At 29.8% G+C, this 24802-nt stretch overlaps 1 protein-coding gene across 6 annotated transcripts in view; it reads left to right on the top strand.

The window, feature by feature from the left end:
- Positions 1 to 213: 213 nt before the first annotated feature.
- The window catches only part of LOC107440500 (uncharacterized), a 176639-nt gene continuing 152050 nt past the window's right edge, over positions 214 to 24802 (top strand). For 2 of the 6 annotated variants that reach the window (XM_087152230.1, XM_071186469.2), the window contains exons 1-2: positions 214 to 680; positions 17562 to 17821. In XM_087152230.1, the coding sequence (XP_087008356.1) occupies positions 17626 to 17821 (196 nt within the window). In that variant the 5' untranslated portion in view covers positions 214 to 680; positions 17562 to 17625. The other 4 variants (XM_071186468.2, XM_043052913.3, XM_087152229.1 and 1 more) reach the window with 4 other exon arrangements.

The raw sequence follows: 24802 nt of genomic DNA, 5'->3' as shown, positions 1-24802 counted from the left end.
TAATATCGATATACGTTAAAAGTAATAAAAACATGGATTATCTTAAGCATGATAGTAAGAGCTCAGAACATCTGTTTCGATCAGTCAAAATGCATTTTTGCAGAAACTTCTGGGATTTTATGCATTGTTTGGGGATGTCCATCATCATCAAACGATGATGGTTACAAATTAACAGGTGTTCGACGGGGATTGTGTGTAAAGTAGAAGACGAACGTTTTGTAGATTTATTTGCAGTTGTGGAACAGCATTGTGCACGAACGGGTGCCGGATTGTGACCGCCCAAAATGAGCATGAGCAACACTCATCCATGCGCATTTTAGCAGTCACTGTTTGGCCTCGTTCAGTAATCTGCAATTCCTAGATTGCCAAGCGATGAAGAATTTAAAGTAAGATTTCGTTGTTAATTATTTTATCGGATACGGAAGAAAAATTCGAAAATAATATATATTTTTTGAAAAAATTATTTTTGTCTAAACAGGAAAGAAAACTTATGTTTACCATTTGGTATTGACATTTTTATCCATGTAATAGTTTTTAAAGATATATTAAAAATTAATTAGTTAGTCATTTGTCATTAACTAGTGAGTTAGTCACTCATCCATGCGCCTTTTAGCAGTCACTGCTTGGCCTCGTTCAGTAATCTGCAAAGTCTAAGATTGTCTAGCGATGAAGAATTCAAAGTAAGCTGTCTTTGTTAATTATTTAACTGGATATGGATTATAAAATTCGAAAAAAAAATTTTAAAATTATTTTTGTGTAAAAAGGAAAGAAAACTTACGTTTACTATTTGGTATTGACATTTTTTTCGATGCAATAGTTTTTAAAGATGTATTAACAATTAGTCAGTAAGTCATTTGTCATTAGTTACTGAGTTAGTCACCCATCCATGCGCCTTTTAGCAGTCACTGTTTGGTCAGGTTCAGTAATCTGCAATTCCTAGATTGTCAAGCGATGAAGAATTTAAAGTAAGATTTCGTTGTTAATTATTTTACCGGATACGGAAGAAAAATTCGAAAATAATATATATTTATCGAAAAGTTATTTTTGTTTATAAAGGAAAGAAAACTTATGTTTGCTATTTGGTATCGACATTTTTATCAATGCAATAGTTTTTAAAGGCATACATAGGGCGCTGGGCCCATATCCAAGAGGTCGTGGGTTCGATCCTCGCCGGCCGAAGACTCCCCGTGTAGTAAATGGTGACTGATGCACGTTAAATCTGTCGAGTCTCAAAGTCCTCCATGTTCCCACAACAAATCAATACCTCTGGGGGTACTGATCCAGGAGTTTCCTTGTCTTCTGGATTAGTTCAAAATTACAAGGCTACGGAGTTGAACGTAAGTAGTCGTAAACCCATGAAATTGGGTCGGCTGCTCAACGACGGTTATAAAATAAAATAAAAATATACCGCTTCATGAACTTGGTCTAAAAAACGAGTACTTGGTTTAAATAAGAGATATTAATAATTTAAAAGGTAAAAATAAATTGAGGTATCAAATCTGATGTCCTTAAGGTAAAAGAGAAGATTATAGTGTGGTTTATCGTTAATGAGTTAATGTGAAGTAGGATAATTGCATACAAAATAATGTTGTGTTTAGGAATTTAAATTTGTAACACTGGGTTAGAATGTGTTTAGCAGCTAATGGTTCATTACAGCTAGAGCAATCTGGTGTAGGTTCGCCTAATAAAATATGTTTATGTGTAATACGTGCATAACCAATACGCAAACGAATCAGTGCAACTTTCTATTTTCTCGGCAAAGCTTGTTTTATTACTGGTTGTATATTTGAATATTAACAATTAAATTGACAATTTCTTATTACTTTGTCCAAAAGTTATATTTTCATTGTAATGAAATATTTTTTTCCATTTTATTTATTATTTATTTTGATCCTACCATCATCTCAATTTTCTATAAATTTATCTGAAACTTTGACTTAAACTTTATATATTAATGATTTAAATTTTTACAAAGGATTATTTTATATAAATTAGCATTACAAATATTTTTGTTGTCTTTTGAGTACATCAAAACGCATAATTTGTGATACAAATACACAATTTTTTTTTTACAATTTTTAAGTTTTAACATTTTTTTAACCAATACTTGTATAAATTTATATTCCTATAGTACTTTTGGGGATGAAATTTTAATACTTTCTGTTGACATTTTAAACATAATGATTCACTTTTTATATTTTCTATTAATACATATTTTTGTAACTGAATTGAATTGGATGTAGGGTTTAATGGCACTTCCCAAACAAACGGGGTTTTTTTTTTCAACAAATGTAACACAAAGCATATTTATTTACATATTTTTATGTATCTTTGATAGAAATTTCTTTCAACTGCAATCTCAAAACTAAGCTAAATTGTTTATATAGTTTACTAAGAAACCCTACATCAGTTAAGATAAATGAAATTCAATAATTTTAACTTTAAAAATCACGATTGGAGGATTGTTTTTTTTTTTCATTCGAAGACGATTTATAACTTAAGTGAGACTTTTGTATTTATAATCAATTGTGTAATCAAGTTTTGTTTAATTTACGTCAAAAGCAAATTTGACAGTGAAAAAAAAATTAACATGTTTTTTTAATTTTTTAAACGAGACAATGGAATTAATCAAATTCTGAAAATAGTTTTTTGTTATACATTTAATAAACCGTAAAAAAAAAATTTCTAAAAAAATAAAAAGAACAGCTTTTCTTGGACGAATCCTTTCTTTTTGAAAACATCAACCCCTGCAATTTTAATAAGCTAAGGGTGGAAAACAATATTTTTTCCGATTATGTTTCCGAATAATCACAGCAGAACGTACAATTTTTCAATATATCGGTTTTTGTAAAAAAGGCTCAGTCTTAAAAGAAGCAAAATAAATAAATAAATAAATAAATAGTTGAAATAGCGACTAATACAGAGTTGCGGCAGACGCATGCATGCCTAGGAATTTTTGATGCCTCAATTTTTGAATTCTGATAAGCTACAAATTTTCCCTTTTTTAAATTAAATAAATCTTCAAAATAAATTTAAAAAAACAACAAACCAATACATTTTTAAAAAAATTCCTCAATCTGCAGATATTCAACATACGGAAAAACATTTTAATCATTTTTCAGGCGTCAAATTTTGAGAATTATTGCTGCTGTGTATTTTCTTTTCAGCCCTACTCAAAACTTTGACACATGCTTCAACTAATAAACGATATTATGTTCCATACATAACTGTATGAATCTCTATGCTATATGGATATGGTTCATTTCATCGACAGACCATTTTATTGACTGAATCATTTCGTCGACAGGCCATTTCCTCGGCAGGGTTGTTTCGTCGACAGACCATTTTATTGACAGATTTTTTCGTCGACAGGATCATTACGTTGACAGGGTCACTTCGTCGACAGGTTCACGTCGATGACAGGGTCACTTCACCGACAGGGTCATTCCGTCGACAGGGTTATTTTAACGACAGGGCCATTTCGTTGACAGAATCATTTCATCGACATGGTCATTTCACCGACAGGGTCATTTCGTCGATAATGCTATTTCGTCGACAGGATCGTTTTTTTTTAATTTTATTTTTTTATTTATTTATTTATTTATTTATTTTTTTGAACAGGGTCATTTCATTGACACAATCCTTTCGTAGACATAGTCATTTCGTGGACATGATCATTTCTCATTTCGATGGCAGGGTCATGTGAAATTTTGAAACTACTTTTAGGGAGAGTTTGCTTTTCGTCATAATTTTGTGTATTTTTACGCTGAATATTTTTATTATTAATTAAAGAAAACACTATTATATATTTTTTTACTAAAATAAAATTTTTACTTTGCCATAAAAGATAAAAATCATAAAATTGCCATAAAGTAATTTTTTTTTCTTTTTAAAAAAATTCTCTTTTAGCTGTACATCCAGTTAAAAAAATAAAACTTTTGTGTGTTCCAGTTTTATTTTTCAAGCATTTTTTTTTTAGATAAATTGTTCAATTTTTAAAGTGAGTGCGTTATTGTGGATTAGCATCGCAAAGGCAATCGCTATGACAACTGAAAATGATTCTTGATAAAGCAAGTGAATGAAGGGAAAAAAGTTCAAGGAACAAAATGAATTAGTGAATCGGCAAAATATTGAATTCTAAATTAGAGAATAATGATATAATTTTTCGAACTGAGAACTATATTTAATTTCGTTTTTCAAATAATTGATAAGTGGTTGATAACCGTTTAACCAAGAACAGTTGATGTATCAAAATCTTCTTTTCTATATCTAAATATTGTAACAGGTAATATATTGTAATAGAGCAACACTTGTTTTCAAGATAGGTAAGGATTGTCTTCAGATCAGTACTAAGCATGATATCCTGACCATTTGTGGCTCCCGTGTGACGTTAACAATCAAATTTTTTTTAATATCAAATCAAATATGATATCGGGAGAATTAAAAGGAATTAAAATATATTACAATGAAAGTTTCGAGAATATTTCGAGAGAAGAAAGCTTAATTCTTCATTGTAAAAATTTTCAACATTTTTTAATTACACTTTATCAAAATCATAGTGTACTTCCCACAGCAATGGAAATAATTATAGGCCTTAAATAATTTTCTATACATAAGTAAACAGATTCATATGGTGTCTTGCGAGTAATTTAAAAAAAATTTAGTTACGAAACATATTACATGTTACGAAACATATAACATATTTGTTTATTGAGGGAATGAAAAACTGTGTTACATTTTTATATGTAGTTACAAGACAAAACACATAATTGTTAAATAAAAAAAACTAGTTTTTTATGGCGGAAAATAAATTTTTTAATATTTACTTCAATTGCAATTTCAAAATTTTTTATTCAGTGTCCTTAACAGGATGAATGAATATGAACTAACTATACTCGAACTAAATAATCGAACATTGTCTTAGTTTCGTTACCACTATTAGAGTTTTCTAAGAACTGTAGAAACCCAAATATGATGCTTAGGTTGTAGCGGTGGAAGTTGTAGACTCCCACAATATTTCAAGTGCGACTAACAGGATCAAAAATGTTGAGAAACACTGGCATAAAATCATTATAACGTTGCAAGCGAGTTTGTTCTTGCTCGTCAGAAAAGTATTTTTTTTCTATGGATAGTGAATTTTAAAAATAATAATAGTAAATCTTCCTCTCATTGGCACGACAGCCCAAAACGGGCCCTGGCCTTCTCAAGAAGCCTATGCCAAGACATTCTTCCCTTAGCCAAGGTTCTCTAGTTTATTATCTTTAAAACTTGTAGGTCCTTTTCAAGGCAGTCTAAAAATCTTAGGTTTGGTCGTCCTCTTTTTCTTGGCTTGGAACTTTTTGAACTGAAACTTTTTTGGTTGTCCTGCTATCCTCCATTCTCACAATGTGGCCTGCTCATTTAATCCTTTGAATTTTGATAAATTTAATGACATCAGGTTCTTTATACGCTTTGTAAAGTTCCGTGCTTGATCTTCTAAACCAGGTACCGTTTTTACTTATTCCACCAAAAATGCTTCGCAGTATTTTTCTCTCAAATATAGCTATCATATTTTCATCTCCACGGGTCATTGTCCAGGTCTCACATGCGTATGTAAGCACTGATCGTATAAGACACTTATAGAGTAACACTTTTGTCTTTCTTTTCATTAGGCTTGACTTAAGATATTTTCTTAGATCATAAAAACACTTATTGGCCATCGTGATTCTCGTGTCTATTTCTTATGTAGTGTCGTTTTTGTTGTTAATCTTAGACCACAAATAGGTAAGGCTATCAACGGCTTCGAATTTGTATGCTCCAATTTCAAACTGTGTTTCTTCATAGTCAGCTTTTGTGCAGGGCATATATTTAGTTTTATTTTCATTGATTCTTAATCCCATCTTAATAAACGTAGGCATAAAAAGGACATAAAAAGGATTGTGTTAGTGCTGTCTGCGTTCTAGCGATAATATCTAAATCATCAGCAAAAGCCAATATTTGAACTGATTTGTTGAAGATATTTCCTCGGGTGTTGATGTTTGAGTCCCTTACTATTTTTTCTAATGCTAGATTAAAGAGGAGGCATGCCAAGGCATCTCCCTGTCATACACCATTTTTAATTTCTATTGGATGGGAAAGACTATTCTGTATCTTGACCATGATTTTGGTTTCACTTAGTGTCGAGCTAATCAACTTCACTAGTTTCTCCGGTATATTAAATTCTCTTAATGCTGATATTAAAGTTTTTCGGTTAACACTATCGTAGGCTGTTTTAATAGTAAATAAAGAATGAATTAATCCCTTTTTATTCGTAGGATTTATATTAGACGCATATCATTTAATAGAATATCAAACCTGGAATTTAAACGTAAGAATAAGAAACTATTATACTGAAAAAAAAATTTTGCAATTAAAATTTCGAACACTTCTTGACTAATTTAAGTGCTTAAATTTTAGCTGGCGTTCTGTACAGGATGACAACAGAATTTTCAAACGCTTTCTGACCACTACGACCCTGTAGACGAAATGGCCTGGCGACGAAATAACCTGCTGATGAAAAAACTCAGTTGGCGAAATGGCCTGTCGACGAAATGGATAGTCGACGAAATGATTTGTCGATAAAGTGGTTTCTATGAAACGGCCTATCGTTGAAGTGATGGTCACTGAAATGAACGTGACCCATACTATATACTTCATGAACGAATAAAAATTCCCAATCTTTAAAAAAAATATGAGCGTTTTTCATCAGAACTATTTATTACGTAAATTTTGGGACAACGTGTTGATTTATACGTTGAAATTTTATTCTGATTTTAATTAATTTTCATACCAACTTTAATTTAGAATTTTCAAACTATTATAGACCAAGATGTCTAATTTAAAAAAAAATGTGGATTGATTTGAGAAATAATAAAAAAAAATCATACATACTAAATTCAGATCATTTGCCTTTTTTTATCACACATTATAAATAACATGCTGGAGATTCAAATAAAAAAATTAGTTTCATGAGAATTCATGGCGAGAGAAATATTTTAATAATTTTGATTAAATCTTGGCCAGAATAATAAATGCATCTAGTTAGAATAAAATAGTCAAAGCGGTGCATCGTTATAATCGAAAATGTTTTCTTCTATATAATTTATTTCCTTTGTGAGTAAGATTAAGTACTCGTCTCTCAAGGATTTGAAATTATTTATTTACAAAATATGAAACAAGCATTTTTGTATAAAAATTCATTGTTATTTTTGTCAATGAAAAGTTTGAGCTAAAAATTCGAAACATTCATTATTTTGAAAAAGGTCAGATTAATATTGTTCCCTGAGTGGATTATTTTTAATGTTTGGAAAATGCGAAATGATGTGTTTTTAAAATTATTAAAATGATTGATTACGAAAAATTGAAATAAATTTGAGGCAACTTCTTTAAATTCTGATAGATCAAAAATAAGAACCATAAAAGAGCGACAAAAGAATATTTTTTTGTGTATAGAACTCTAGAATAAATATGGCTAGTTAGGGCTTTTTATTTCATTTTATAACCGGTGTTGGACACAGCAGACCCAATTCTGAGTTTACAGCTATCGATGTTTCACTCCATAGCCTTGCAATTTTGAGCTCAATCCAGAAGACATGGAAACTTCTAAATCAAGCATTAGGAAAAACTATCCTTCCTGGAAGACATTTTGAAGAAATTAACCTGCATTTACGTTACATAGAAAAACAAAGAAAACCACGTTGAATTGCATTGAAAACCACCCACGGTTAGCTCAACAGCAAAGGTATTTAATTTTATAACCGTCGTTGAACTGCTGACCCAATTTTGGGTTTACGTCTACTAATGTTCAACTCCGCAGTCTTGTAACTTTGAACTCAATCCAGAAGACAAGGGAACTCTTAGATCAAGTATTTTGCCTTCGAGGAGGACTTTTTGATTTAACTAAACCGCATTTGCTTTACATGGTGCGGAAAACCACGAAAACCTACCATGGCTAACTTGAAGGAAGAATTATATAGAATTTTAAGCGAAGAATTTTATAGCTCAAAAATTTAAATCCGTTATAATGCGCCGACAAAGGCTGTATTGATTGGTACATAAAACATATCAGTGAAAAAGCTCCTTCCAAATCAAAACTGTATCTTTACAACATCGCAATATTAGTTATATTGATTATAATACAATTTTGGTAATAATACTATATTGGTTACAATACAATATTGGTTATAATACAATATTGGTTATAATACAATATTGGTAATAATACAATATTGGTTATAATACAATTTTACAGTTACAAAATAAAAAAATAAGTACTTAAAATTTAGATTAAATAAAAGGATTTATTGAACCACGAAATCTAAAAAAATAAAAAACCGTCTAATGCAATATAATATGCTTAACTTTTCCAACTTACTAATAAAAATTGCGTGTAGAATATAATTTTGAATCAAAGAGACAAGCTGATTTTAAAAATTTTGTTAACTTTCGAAAACAGCAGAAAATGCTTTTTAGAACGTTTGTATATGTCTCCAGCTGATTACAGAATCCGGCTGTATGCAAACTGCCAATGTCAATTAGCAATACGCCAACAAGTCTCATAATAAGCCTAACAAATCGGCAATTAGCAAATAGCCGGATTTTCTAATTAGCCTACAACATATATACGGTTTATTTATTTAAATTTCCTGGTGCCAAAGCTATTGGCTCCTAGAATTGTTAAATAATAAATGTTAGAACTTAAATTTTGCTGTTAATAGAAATATTAAGGAAAAATCTTTATTTTATAACCGCCGTTGAACGGCAGACCCAATTGGTTTACGACTTCTAATGTTCAACTCCGTAGCCTTGTGATTTTGAACCCAATCCAGAAGACAAGAGAGCTCCTGGATCAAGTTTCGGGAGAAATTTGCTTTCGTGGAGGATTTTTTGATGGAACTAACCCGCATTTGCATTACACGGAGAGGAAGACCACTTGAATCTCCCACGGTTAGCCTGACGGAAAGGGACTCTAGCCCATGATCCGTCTACCACTAAGGATATTTAACGTTAGCACTGTGGTCGGTGAAAGCCGGATGCTGATTCGTATCGGTCAGCCATCGCCGGGATTTGAAACCGGTTCACCTCGTTGGAAGGCCACCGCTCTATCCCCTGAGCCATCGCGTCTCAGGGAAAAATCTTTGATGATAATGATGAAATCTGATATTGCACAAAAAGGTGAAATTAAAAGCAGATTTTTGAAAACTAATTAAATCATAGAAAGTACGGCACTAAAACATGAAAAGTTACAAAAATGCACAAACATTTGTTAAAGACATCAAGTATATCATAACAGTAAAAATTGAGAAAGATCTCTTTCAATTTAAAGCATACTCACTCTCAATACTTAATAACAGTCGAAATCTTAACAGTTTTGGCACAATCCTACATTTTTAACTAATAATTTTAGTTTAAATCAACGGATTAAAACACTACTAAAATATCATTGACACTATATATTTAGAATGCATTGCAATCGAAATATCTTTTCACGAAAGTAACTTAGACATAGGTATGCTTTATACGAAACTTTTTGAAACTTTATGACTTAATTTAAATTAAAGATAAATTTTTAAAGTTAAGCTAATATTTAAGCAAAGAAAATATTTTTAAAGATGGCAGTTTACAAGCTAATGTTAAAATCTGAAGAAAAAAAATGTTCTATTTTTTTTTCATATATTATAATTAATTTTAAGAAAGCATTTACAATATGATATGTTGCAATTACGCATAAGTTTAAATTATAATTCCTTCTTTTCAAAATAACTGGATAGCTGTGTCTTTGTTGCGTATAACTGTAAAAATAAAAATTGAGGTATTTTAAGTTTAATGAGATTATGATTATAGATTGATGATTATAGTTTAATGATTGAATGACGTAATAATGTACGTAACTATACATTTTATGATTATCAGACTATATAATATCTGAAATTTTACACAAAAAACATTGTGGGCTTTTTAATATAAACGAACATGTTGTGTTGTACTATTTTCAAAATATTTACAAATTATCTGTGCAAAACTGTTATTTTTTTTCTCCAAAAGATTTTAAAAGTTATTTCTTAGGCTAAGTTTTTTTTCTTTTTGTTTTATTCTGTTTGTTATAAAAGTTCTAAATTTCATGCAAAATAAAGAATGAAATATACTGTATATACCTCTCATTTGAGAATTTCCTTTTATGAAATAAAAGGTTTGTTCTTCAACGAATGAACTAAACTCAACCAACATCTTATTTTCTCAAAATACTGAACAAGCATTTCACAATACGTTCTTTCTTCTTTTTCATTCAAATAAAAATAGTATAAAGTTGTTTACTGTGAAGAACTTTGCAAAAACGGAAGAATAGGTTTGTAAAGTGAATGCTTTAAAAATTCATTATTTGAATGCTTAAACACAGAGAACTAGAGTTTTATTCCTTTTTATCAAGCATGTTTTTGTGAAAACAAACTTAAACTGTACTATGGGAATAAAAGCATTCAACTCTTTCAGTGAATTATTTGAAATCACGAAGAAGAAATAAACATAAAAGAGTTTATGTAACGGAATTCGTTCCATGTTCGCAATTGTCAATAGAAAAACTCTGTCTGCTTCAAAAATTATTCGGAGAGTTTTGAAGTTTTTTCGCCAAAGAAAATGAAAAAAAAAACATAGTTCCACAGTTTAAGTATCATACTCTTGCAGCAAAGTTGTAGTTTTAAGTAATAGTCACTTAGTCGTAAGGAATTATTTAAGCGTTAGAAAGTGTAAAAAGCTTGAATATTTAAAAAAGTTTCAAACTTGTTTAAAAACCGCCAGTTTGGCGAAATTTTTATTTTCTTCAGTCTACGTTATTTTCTTAATTTTTTTTAAATAACCGCCGTTGAACAGTCGACCCAATTTTTGGGTTTACGACTACTAATGTTCAACTACGTAACCTTGTAATTTTGAACCCAATACAGAAGACAAGAGAACGGTAATTAATAAGCTTACCAAATTAACCCGCATCACGCGAACCTCCCAAGGTTAGCCTGGCGGCAAGGGGACTCTAACCCATGATCCCTTTACCACTCAGGATATTTTACGTCAGCACTGTGGGCGGTGCAAGCGGGATGCAGAATTCGTATCAACCAGCCATCGCCAGGATTCGAACTGACTACATCTCATTGGAAGGCGAAAGCTCCATCCCTGAGCCATCGCGGCCCTTTTCTATGTATTTGTTAATTGTTAAAACAAGTTAATAATTGCACATTTTTATGAGCTCGAAAAATGTAGCGTCATTTTTCAGAAAGAAACACAGACGGCTCTGGTTAAAAATAAGCAAAAATTTAACCTAACATTCCTCAATAAAGATAACGAACTCGCAATAATTTTATAAGTATCATTTTATTTTCTAAAACGCGTTATTTTCTGTTATGGCCAAAACTTTGAAACACTGCTTAAAGGTGGAAAAAGTCCGAGTTTTGACTGATTATTTATTGACAAGTAGGTTTTTCTGTTTCGGTTTTTGCAATTATTCATTTCATTATGCTAGTATTAGTTACAATTATTATCAAAAGTCAAATTATCGAAGCTCGCTTACGAATGTTTCTTACTTGCATTTTATACAGCATGTATTATGTACCATATTATGTATGTCGTTGACTTATTGAATAATTGAGTTTTTGCAAACAGTCACGTCATTTTACAATGTACCAAAATAATTAGAAAAGTTTCTAGTATTTTCCAATCGACTAGATACTTTTTAGGCTCATTGCATGATCCCACATATTTATAGGCTAATTAGAATGTCCATCATTCGTTTGCTCAATTAGCCTGATTTGCTTCAGGCAGTTTGCAATAGGTATAGAGTAGTGACGGCTTAATGTAATAGTCTGTATCGAGTTTATTGCAAAGCCTAAATGAGTTCGGTTTGATCAAATAATTCCTCTCATATTTCCGTATTAATCTAAAGACAATTGAACTGATTGTAAAATGTCTAAATATATCAGTCAGAATGGAAAATTCTGAAGATATTTCGAATTAGTTAAGAGCCATATTATTCGAATTTTTCAAAGAGCCAGATATTTTAACTTTACGATATACAGTCCCTGGCCAAATTATTCGACGCACTATAAGATTCTATGCAAAATCTTAATTATTAGGTGATACTATGCAGCTTTATTGTTTTTACGGGACTGAAACCGGTTTGCACTTGTTTACGTTCGTGCAACAATTGGTTAAATTAGACGATATATTCGGCGATTTGATAAATTAGACGATATATTATATAAATATAGAATATTTATTATATCAGGTATTATATTATTATATTGTAGTAATTAGATCAAATTATTAGACGCATTGTAGTTTTTTAATAATTACATGCTTTGCACTTTTTTTGTATACATGTAACGGGACTTTATTCAGGAGATTTTTTATATACTTCCTATTTGTATTTATTTTTAACGTATTGCATTACAATGTTAACCAATTGATACACGAACATAAACAAGTGTAAACTTGTTTCCGCCGCGTAAAAACATAAAGTTGTATATTATCACCTGATAATTAAGATTTTACAAAGAATCTTATAGTTCGTCTAATAATTTGGCCAGGAATTGTAGGTTATAATTGTTCTTTTTAAATTCGTGCGGAAACATAAATGAATAAAATAATTAACTACTCTGAATTCTAGATCTTTTGTTCCTTAACTAAGAAAATAACGACGATTAGCATTTCCCAAGAATTATACTTCTCTTCATGTTATGACAAATACACAATTGCTTGTTCAAATCTTAAATAAAACAGTACCACAATTTAATGTAACAACTAGGAGCTGTTACATTTTATTATATTAAATCAATTAAAATGTTTGAATGTTGCTGTTATATTACAGTTTTCAATTTTATGTTACTACCCATGATATTTACTTTCTAAACATTAATAAATTACTATTTCTTAAAAAATAACAACAGGTGTTGCTGACCAATTTTAATGTTTATTGTTAAAATATTCGTTGTTTGTCAAAAGATTCTATTAAAAGAAAGTAAAAATAAAAGTGTATTTGTATATTGTTATTAACAAAGTTGTTCTAACTACAAATAAACTATATTACTTTAGTTTACTTAATCTTTCTTGTTAATTTACACTGCTGTTCGTATCAAATTGCATTTAGAAGCATCATGCTTTTTTTTCTTGGCTGAAATGGATAAATTAGTTTTCTCGGGCAGCGCTTAAGTGAAGTTTAAGAATATTATTAATAATTCTGTAGTTAATTAATTCAGTCTAGAAAGCAGCTGCGCCTTCCAACAAGAGAATGAATTGCAAATGCAACACTAAAGATAACACTGGTGAACAAATTTGTTGTTGCATTTATAAAAATACGTGATCGTGCCTGATATGGATATGACTATTTCAAATCTTTTGTTTTAATGTACAAATTCAAAAACGTTATAACTAACAGGGGGTCTCGTAAACTTCACGGAAAACTGCTATGGGAGTAAGGGCACATCATTGGAATTAGAACTCCGGAACTCCTGTGCAATAACGTTATACGTGGTTAGAGGCGCTACCCTATTATGACCTGCTAAGAAGCACACGAAGAAACAGTTCATAGTAGGGAAGCGCCCCTAACGGCGTATGATAACATTTCCGAGCATGGGTTTTGATACAGCTTTAATCCTAATAATGTGTCCGAACTTTCCAAGAGGTTTGTCGCAACGTTTATGTGACCACTTTGTTATACAAAACCCCAAAATACCCAGATCTATTATAAACAAATAAACTTAGGTATGGTAGTTTTTTATTTTTTTATTTATTTTATAACCGATTTTGAGCAGCCAGCTCATTTCAGGTTACGATTATCAATAATAAATTCCGAAGCCTTGTATTTTTGAACCCAAACCAGAAGACAATGAAATCTTGGATAATACATTGGGAGAAATTAGCTTTCATAGTAAACTATTTGATGGCATTTGTATTACTTAGAGAAAACTATGGAAACCTCAAACGGTTAGCCTGACAGCTGGGGAATTCTTACCTATGATTCATCTACCAATGCGAATATTTTATGTCGACACTGTAGTCGGTCTGAGCCAGAAGCATATTTCGTATCTACTACGCATCAGCAGAGAGATTTAGCACTTTCCCGTAGCCTCTCGTGTGTTCACACTCTATGCAGCGCAGTTATTATAAAAAGTTCTCTAAGTTCAACAGAGCTTGCGCAGAAAATACTTACGTAACCATGCTGGCTAGTTATGTCCTACATACCAAAGTTGGGCAAAAATATAATTGATTTCATTTTTTGATTACAGTAATCATTTACTTGTAATCATGATTACAAGATAACATAGTTTTGATTTTAGCTGTAATCGTGATTACAAAAATCAATTGCAGTAATCAATTACTTGTAATCGTGATTACAACTTTGATTACAGCTGTAATCGTGATTACAATAATTAATTACAGTAATCAATTACTTGCAATCTTGATTACAATTAACCAACATTTTTATTACAACTATAATCGCGAATCAAAGTAATTAAGATTCCAAGTAATCACAACAAAAACAATTACGGGTAATTATGATTACAAGTGATCAAAATATATGATTATATATAATTGTGATTACAAGTAATTGAATACTGTAATTGAGTATTGTAATCACGATTACAATTGTAATCAACATTTGTAATCATAATTACAAGTATTTGAATAATGTAATTGAAAAGTGTAATCGATTACATTTTTGCTCAACTCAGATGTAATCAAAAATTATGATTACTTGTAATCGCAATTACCTGCAATCGTGATTATAAATAATTGATTACATAGCAGTAATTATTGTAATCAATTACAGTTGTAATCAATTACTGTAATCGACGCCCAAGTTTGCTATATACTTTAGACAATTAGTTTCTATATATCGTACATTACAATTGATTTTGCTGATATTTTACAATTGGCTTCGTTTTTAATACATTTCACTTACTATCTTTGTATTCAGTTTCTGCATTAATTATAATGCAGAAACTGAAGACAAGATTTTTATTAATACTTTTTTTAGGAAATCTAAATAATAATGACTAAATAAAACACATAAAAATTTCACCATAAGGAATTTTTCTTCTTCAATTTATGAATGATAATGACGAATGGTACTATAAATTAAAATGCAATAAGACTTTAAAAAGCAAAGTTTGTTTTAATAGCATTTTATTACATTGACAAAACCAAACTCAACACGGAATGAAACGTTTCAGACAAACAGAAATAAAATTAATGGGAAAAAAAAGAAAAATGGAATAATTAAGTTTACGAATAACGACACAGAAATGCGTTATTTCATTTTTGTGTAATTACATTAGTTTCATTTGATCTAAAGGTCTAGTCTTTTTCTTCATAATTTTGTCAGAAAATTTTTATCTAGCGATTGCTTATCTTAATTTGATCCAATATATTTCCTAAGAGTTCGATTTATTCAGATGAAAGTAATTAACATAAAAACTATTTAACATTTTTTAACTACACGGGTAAGTCACTCATTACTGAAAATGTATGCATTTTTGTTACCAGGGTGAAAAATTAATGCGTGGAGAAATATCTTAATTTTCGATATAAAGCAAAGATGAAACTTTATCAACTCATTATTGTTAAGCATTTAAGCATTTTATTGGAATTAAAAGTGTCCTAAATGTATGGTAAATTAAAAGAATAAAACTTTTTTAAAATAGAAAAAGAAGAAAATTATAATTATTGATTTGCGAAAAGAAAAATAGTTAAACAAAAAAAGTAAACATTTGTTCTTGATTCTAAGTGGTTCAAGTAATATAAAACAAATAAGGAGCATCATTTCCTGCTCGCTGCGCTCGCCTACTTCCGGAACTGTTTCCGCTTTTTTTTTTTTTAATCGGATTTCTTCTCAATACGAAAGCGTGATTTTCGATTTGAAAGCAATGCAAGTTGCGTTTAAAAAGGAAACTGCAAAAGTTTGCAACACATATGTCCTGTTTAACATTTAATTTGTAAGCATGTCACTCAATCTATAGACATTACTACTAGGTTTACATAAATTCCAATGCTACTAAGAAATTACTTCAATGCTACTTGGAATTTTCTTCTAAAAAATTGCAGGTTTTTATTTATACCATTCTGCATGTTTTAACTGTTTTATAGAAAATTTTGTAAGCCAATGCTCATAAATAGTTACAAGACAGAGTTAGTTTGCTTTGAAAGCATGCAATCTGGAATTATAAATTCATAATATATTAATATGTGCATACATTAGTATATTCCCAGTATTCTAAAGCTTTTTTTTTAATATTCCGCCTACTTTTATTTATAGTCCTAAAATAATACTGCATGCTATTTTTTCTGCTCTTTCATAACAATCGGGGATTTTGTGAATTAATACATAGAATTAAAAACGAGAAAAGAAGCTTGTTTTGAAAGCACGTAGTCTAGAATAACAGTTGCGTAACATATTCATACAACTCTTATTCACTACCGTAAAATCACATTCTGTGTTATTTTCGCTCTTTTTATAACAATTGAGAACTTTCGTAAACTAATACTTAGATTTAATGGCAAAGCAGAGTTAACTTGTTTTGTAAGCAAGCAATCTAAAAGTAGAGTTAGTGTATTTCATATTTGGATGTAAATACATATGTATATTTTCAGCATACATAAAGACTTTTTTTTAAACATTTTGCTTTATTTTTCTTTATAAGATTTAAATATAACTACGCGTAATTTTTGTTATTCTGTTAAACATGATACACGTATTTCTATTGTTGAAAACGTAACAGAGCTAACTTGTTTCAAAACATGCAGTTAATATATAACACACATATGTACAAATTGTTTGTTCGGAATTTTTGGAGCAAGAGCCAGTTGTGGCTACACCGCGCCAACGACTAGGTGAATAGTATACATCTAAGTTGTGGGTTAAAAGCTAGATTGATGCATAGGTACCAATGTCCTTGATGTAAGAGGAAATGATATAATGAGGGCTATCACCAATTAATGAAGTCAATGATGGATTTCAGCTACCGAAATGGCGTTCTCTCTGAATTTTTAAACTGTTGCACTGGGTCAAAATATGTTTAATAGTAAGTGGTTCCTCACATGAGGAACATTTAACAAAAGACGCTTATGAGTTATGTTAGCAAGACCAACACGTAAGCGATTTAGAAGTACTTCAAAATTTGGATGAATGTTTAAGTTCTTATAAGGCTCTATAGTAGGTTTGATATTGTGCAATTTATTATGCGTTTCATTTCCCCAGTTATTTTACCAGCGTAAATACAAGTTTTGGTTAAAAGCATTTTTAATATCTAAGTATGTGAGAGGATTCTGCGATATATTGTACATATGTACAAATACATACAATGTATAAATAATTTAACAATGAATAATCACATCATAGTAACATTATTTATAAATGTGTGTATACATTAGTAAACATTCCACGTATTCCAAAGCTAAGTTGATTATTTGGCTATTTTCTATTTACCGTCATAAAATCATATTTTATGTTATTTTCGCCTTCCATAGTAATACGGAACTCATTATTATGTGTTTTTAAGGCTTTCACCCCCCATCCCACCCACACCATAAGAGAACAGATGGATATTCCACGCATGCGTTCCAATGGAGAGCTTATGGATCGATAAACAAGAGGAAAGGGGGGTAAGAATTGGAGATTGGGGGAAAGCAAAATGTAAAATGGAGGACCGCCGTTACACATCTTCGCCGGATCGTCGTTCCAAAAGATCTTCCTCGCTGGCCTCTTACCGGAACGCAGAAACGGAAATTTTGACCTCAAAGACGAACACGGTTCCAAAAGGTAGAATAATTTATTTGTAATTAGTTGAAGATTGTGCATTGAGCGACATTGTTATGGTCATTGCAAATTCATTAACCGACCGGATTTGTTGTGCGTCTGACCATGCGCCATAGCATCATTTTACATCGTAGATACGTACCTATAATTCACCGAAACTTTGTAAACACAAAGGACTTTACCCTCACAGTCGAATACATTTTGACCTTGTCGTTCAAAATTCAAAAAATATTAATTCCTTAAATCAATTTCTTCATGAAATATCGGTTTTAAAAAGCGCACACAACGACACATTAGTATATTTCTATTGGAAAATAGTCAACTCAATTATTATAATCTTTAATAATTGTTATATATAACACCAAAACATATCAGTTTGAAAGCCATCATAGACACGAATCTGCGATTTTCAGAAACTTTGTAAACATAAAGGCTTCTCCTCATAGTCGATTATGTTTTGATCTTGTTAAAAATTTGTTTACATTTAAATTCAAAACAATTATCTCATAAACTATAGATTTTATAAGCACATATAACGGTTTATTTGCATATTTTTATTTGAAAGTAGTTAAATCAATTATTATAATCCTTAATACGTTGTTACATATAACACCTAAATACATTATTTCGTAAACAGTCATAGACAAGTGTCCGTGATTTTAAGAAACTTTGTAAACACAAAGGTCTTTACCCTCACAGTAGATTACATTTTGACCTTGTAGTTTAAATTCACAAAAATATTAATCCTTAAATCGATTTCTTCATGAAATATTGGTTTCACAAAGCGCACACAACGACACATTAGTATATTTCTATTGTAAAATAGTCAACTCAATTATTATAATCCTTAATAATTGTTATGTATATATATAATACCAAAACATATCATTTCTCAATCCATCATAGACACGAATCTGCGATTTTCAGAAACTTTGTAAACATAAAAGGCTTCTCCTCATAGTCGATTATGTTTTGATCTTGTTAAAAGTTTGTTTACATTCAAATTCAAAACAATTATCTCATAAACTATAGATTTTTTTAGCACATATAACAGCTTATTTGCATTTTTATATTTGAAAGTAGTTAAATCAATTATTATAATCCTTAATACGTTGTTACATATAACACCTAAATACATTATTTTGTAAACAGTCATAGACAAGTGTCCGTGATTTTAAGAAACTTTGTAAACACAAAGGCCTTTACCCTCACAGTAGATTACATTTTGACCTTGTAGTTTAAATTCACAAAAATATTAATCCCTAAATCGATTTCTTCATGAAATATTGGTTTTACAAAGCGCACACAACGACACATTAGTATATTTCTATTGTAAAATAGTCAACTCAATTATTATAATCCTTAATAATTGTTATGTATATATATAATACCAAAACATATCATTTCTCAATCCATCATAGACACGAATCTGCGATTTTCAGAAACTTTGTAAACATAAAAGGCTTCTCCTCATAGTCGATTATGTTTTGATCTTGTTAAAAGTTTGTTTACATTCAAATTCAAAACAATTATCTCATAAACTATAGATTTTTTTAGCACATATAACAGCTTATTTGCATTTTTATATTTGAAAGTAGTTAAATCAATTATTATAATCCTTAATACGTTGTTACATATAACACCTAAATACATTATTTTGCAAACAGTCATAGACAAGTGTCCGTGATTTTAAGAAACTTTGTAAACACAAAGGCCTTTACCCTCACAGTAGATTACATTTTGACCTTGTAGTTTAAATTCACAAAAATATTAATCCCTAAATCGATTTCTTCATGAAATATTGGTTTTACAAAGCGCACACAACGACACATTAGTATATTTCTATTGTAAAATAGTCAACTCAATTATTATAATCCTTAATAATTGTTATATATATATATATATATATATATATATATATATATATATATATATATATATATATATATATATATATATATATATATATATATATATATATATATATATATATATATATATATATATATATATATATATATATATATATATATATATATATATATATATATATATATATATATATATATATATAATACCAAAACATATCATTTCTCAATCCATCATAGACACGAATCTGCGATTTTCAGAAACTTTGTAAACATGAAAGGCTTCTGCTCATAGTCGATTATGCTTTGATCTTGTTAAAAGTTTGTTTACAATTAAATTCAAAATAATTATCGCATAAACTATAGATTTTGTAAGTACACATAACAGTTTATTTGTATATTTTTATTTGAAGGTAGTTAACTCAACTACAGTAAACAGGGGCTAGTCTACCCATTTTTTCAGTTTGTCAACTTTCAAGTGATCAAACATTCGTAAATATTAAAGAAAAAAGGCTTTTAATAGGTGTTTCGGAATCGCTATTTATCCCTCTTTAAAGCTGTGAAATCGATTTTAGAAAATATTAACAGTTACGCTGTTACTGTATATTTTTATAGAACTGCTGACAAATCTCTCGTATGGGGCGAGTCTACCCATTCTACTAAAATGAATGTTAACACTGTAAATAATCAAATTTTACTATTAAATTGTTATTTTAGTTACTATATAGGATATTTATGAAGTAAAATTCATAACTTTATTATATATTCCATTTTTTTACTCATAAAATAACACAAATTGAGTATTTGATCGATTATCACATTTTGATCACAGTTTTGTTTTTATTATCATTAACATTATAAAATAACATTTTTTTCTCATTATTGTTGATAAAAATAAATTAAAATTAATATAAATTTGCAATTAAATAATTAATAAAATAATAATAATGAAAGATTATTAACAAAATCGAAATTCAAACATTGGGAATCATGAAAAATCCTTTTCCCATTCTTATGGGAGGTGTGATTTTTCTTACAATGTTTTTTCGTTGAAATATAATATTAAATAAAAAAAGTTAATTTCGTAATAGAAAAATTTAAAAAATAGGTAAAATAAACATATTTTATATTTACATTTATATTTAACCTGTAAATTTTCTTATTAATGATAAATTTATCAATGCAGAATTAAAATAATATACTCAAATTCATTTAAAATGACTTAATTTTAATATAAACAAAGCTCTAAATTATATTATTATGCTTTATTAAAACTAAATACGAATGGGTAGACTCGCCCCACGAATTCTGGCTTTTTGTTTACAACAGCAAAACTTACATTCTTTTTTTTTCATGTAAAATTAATGTAATCTTAGTCTTAGATAAGTTTATCACTTAACCAAAGTGAAAATAGTAATAATAATAATAATATACTTACGGAGCACCAACTAAAAGTTTGCTGATTTTCAATACAAATCTCTCAAAAGACGTTTGAACAGGTCGGTTAAAAAGACACCAAATAAATAAAAACGGATCAAACTACTACAGCGCCATCTTCCTTAGAGTCTGAACTAAGTCCTCCGTCGGTAAAAATTTTTTTATTTGCAATTTAAAATAGTGAAAATTAAATAAAACTAAAATGGGTAGACTCGCCCCTGGATGGGTAGACTCGCCCTGGTTTACGGTATTATAATCCTTAATACGCTGTTACTTATAACACCTATATATTATTTTGTAAACCGTCATCGACAAGTGTCCGTGATTTTCTGAAACTTTGTTAACACAAAAGGCTTCCTCTCATTGTCGATTATATTTTGACTTGTATAAAATTTGATTACAGATTCAAAATTATCAATTCATTAAATCAATTTACTCAACCAATGGTTTTATTGAGCACATAGAATTTATACATTTTTATTGGAAGATAGAGGCTCTCAACTTATTATAATCAAAATATATCATGTTATAAACCCACATAGATCAAAGGTTTTCAGAAGTTTCGCTAACGCAAAAGCTTTGTTTTCATAGTCGATTAGGTTTTGATCCTGTCAAACGTTGTTTACATTTAATCTCAACCATTATTAATTCACTAATCTTTTTATTAATCAAATATTAGTTTTTATATTAGTTAGTACTTATTATATACAACTCAATTATGTATTTTTGTAGAGCAATATTAAGGAGCTCGTATTTTTATGATCATCAATGAATTCCATGTTTATCACTGAAACATAATCTATTTGCATCTTGGAAAAGCAAACACAAAGAAAATTAACCACAGAGTCGAATAGATTTGGATCTCGTCAAAGAATTGTTTTCATTTAAATTCATTAATTCACTTATTCATGAAATATTTGTTTTTGAAGCTCGTACAACCATGTTTTGTATTGGAAAATTTTTTAACGCTTTATGATTTTTAACAACGGAGTAATACACTCAACGATATCCTAAAAATATACGACATACATATTTTGCGAAACTTCTTATTTATATACGTTTCATTCATTATCTATATATATATTTCTCTTACACGGCACCAGAAAAAAGCCTCATTACAACTCCCCGAATGGCAACGTTAGAAAATCGACCAATGATTGCTGCTAAAAATGTTACATGACAAATGTCATATGAGGTGGCTCAACATATAGCGCTTTTAAAAACGGAAACAATAACCAGAGTGATCATTATTAGGTTGTTCAATTCAGATTCATGACCTAAAAACATGATAATATTTAATTTAAACTCAATTAGGAATTAATTAGGCTGGCCTTCTCCATTACTATAAATAAGTCGCAAGGTCAGACTTTTGAGAAAATCAGTTTAGTATTGACTCAATAATGCTGATCACCAAAAAATATTTCATTTGGCGATAAAAGCAAATTTTTGAGTTCTTGAAAATGAAAGACTTTTTGAGGGTTATTATCTCACAAGGAAAAGTTAGGATTTAAAGTTTATATTTTTAAATAATAAAATTTGTTTCTAAAACTTTCAGAATTTCTAGCATTAACTAATTTATTATACACATTTAGTTGAATAAGGTGAGGAACTGCAGTATTTGATAATTTATTTTGCTAATATGTTTCTCATTTAGCTAATGTTTTGATTTTTTCACCATGTACAATCTAAATAGCTAATATACTTTTTTAAAAGCCAATAAGAACATTGGTAGAATTCTTCTACATAAGTACAATACTATGTCTTTGATGATAATATACTATGTCTTTGTGCTGGAACATTGTGTTCATTGGCGAGAGAGCGCAGCGAGCCATGGTTCACGGCGTGAACCACATAGAATTGCTTAGCAATTCTCGGGGGTTAGCAAGCGTTAGCGAGCAGGGGGCGGAGCTTCCTAGTATGTATATATATAACGTAAGAAATCAGCTATTTGCTAACATGTGATGCCATTAGAAAGGCTATTCTTTTGATTACCGTTTTACATTCAAACTTATACGACCCTGATTTCCATATGTATCTTTATAGATAATCATTTAGTACTTAGTTAATGTATTTGGAACTTTTAACTTTCTGGAGCAATTTCGTATCAAATAAACACAATAAAAAATATTTTTACAGCTCCTTTTAATAATTAATTTAATCTGCATTTGTATCACAACATCATCATTCGAATCAAAATATTAAAAAAAAAGTAAACAGATATTTATAATTATAACTTGAAAAAGTGCGTTTTTTTTATATTAAAACAAAAAAAGTGATAAATTAATTGATTGTCTGTTTATTATATTGATTAATTGAATGCGTGATTTAGTATTACATCCTAAAAGGACTTGTTGAGCTAAATCATATGATCCCATATCAAGCAAAAAATGACAACATAAACTTATAAACAAGATATAAACTTAGATAAAGTTCGCAAAAGTCACTATGGGTAAAAGATACAAACGATGTTATAAACTAAGTCTGGCATAAAAAAACAATAAAAGAAAAGATCACTTGAGAATTTCCACACCATCAGTTTCACGTTTGTCTAAATTCGATAAATACCCTGGACCGTTTTGTTGATTTTAATGACAGAAAAGCTATTTGCACTTGTACTTAAATCACCATTTTATGGCCGTAAATAAATAATTTAAAATGGTTAAATTTATATTAAATTAGCTAAATTTAAAATTATGTTTACCCCTTTTTTTATAACTGTCATTGAGCAGTCGACCCAATTTTGAACGCAATCTAGAAGACAAGGGAACTCCTGGATCAAGTATTAGGCGAAATTGACCTTCGAGGAGGATTTTTTTTCCAGAAACTAAACCTCATTTGCTTTACATGGGGCGAAAAACCACGACAACCTCCCACGGTTAACCTGACGGCAAGGCAGCTCTAACCTATGATCCGTCTGTTTTTATAAGCATTACCACGGTCTTTATAAGGCTGTGGTAATCCTTATAAAAGGTAGTAGACTTCCCTAGTTGGTTAGTTGAGGTAGTAGACTAAGGCAGTTATAAGGTAGTAGACTTCCCTAGTTGGTTAGTTGAGGTTTACAGGCACAAGAGCAAAAAATGGCTTTACTGCGCCAGCCATTAGGCTAAAGGTTTCTTAATTTTTATTAAATTAATGAGTGTAATCCTATTGTTTTTAGACCCTTGAAAAGATTGTAATGTATTAGGTCACCAAGCAATTATGAAAAAACTGGATAAAAACTGCCAAAAAGTTTGTTTCTCAAATTTTTGAATCGTCTACAATAAGTTAAAACGTGTTTAAGGGAAGTGTCAACTTCCCCATTAACTTGCATAAATTTTCTAAATGTCCATAGAAAGGTTTTTTTCCCCACTGATTAAGGCTTCCATATTCTCATAACTTCTGCAAATTCAATAAGAAAGGAAAAAAAATCGCCAATAAACGACTTGGTTTGCATGAGTATAAGAGTAAAGGTTTGCGTGAGGTCAAGAAGAGGAACCAACAATGGGAGACCATTTTCTCTTGTGCGTTGTAGGTTCATTCGTTTGATCATTTCTCATCATGTTTATTTGTAGATATAAACACAGATATTATAAATTAGGTTATTTATAAACACGGAAGTTCAAGTTTATGGACAATTAACAGTTGTTGAAATTTTAAAAATCCCGTACACTTTACCATCAAAACAATACGGTAAAAAGCT

This window comes from Parasteatoda tepidariorum, chromosome 9 (genome assembly GCF_982258835.1).
Source record: "Parasteatoda tepidariorum strain Cologne lab strain chromosome 9, Ptep-v5.0, whole genome shotgun sequence".
In the NCBI taxonomy this organism is placed as follows: Eukaryota; Metazoa; Arthropoda; class Arachnida; order Araneae; family Theridiidae; genus Parasteatoda; species Parasteatoda tepidariorum.
Note: the sequence above shows the minus strand (reverse complement) of the source record. Positions and strands in the feature narration are given on the sequence as shown.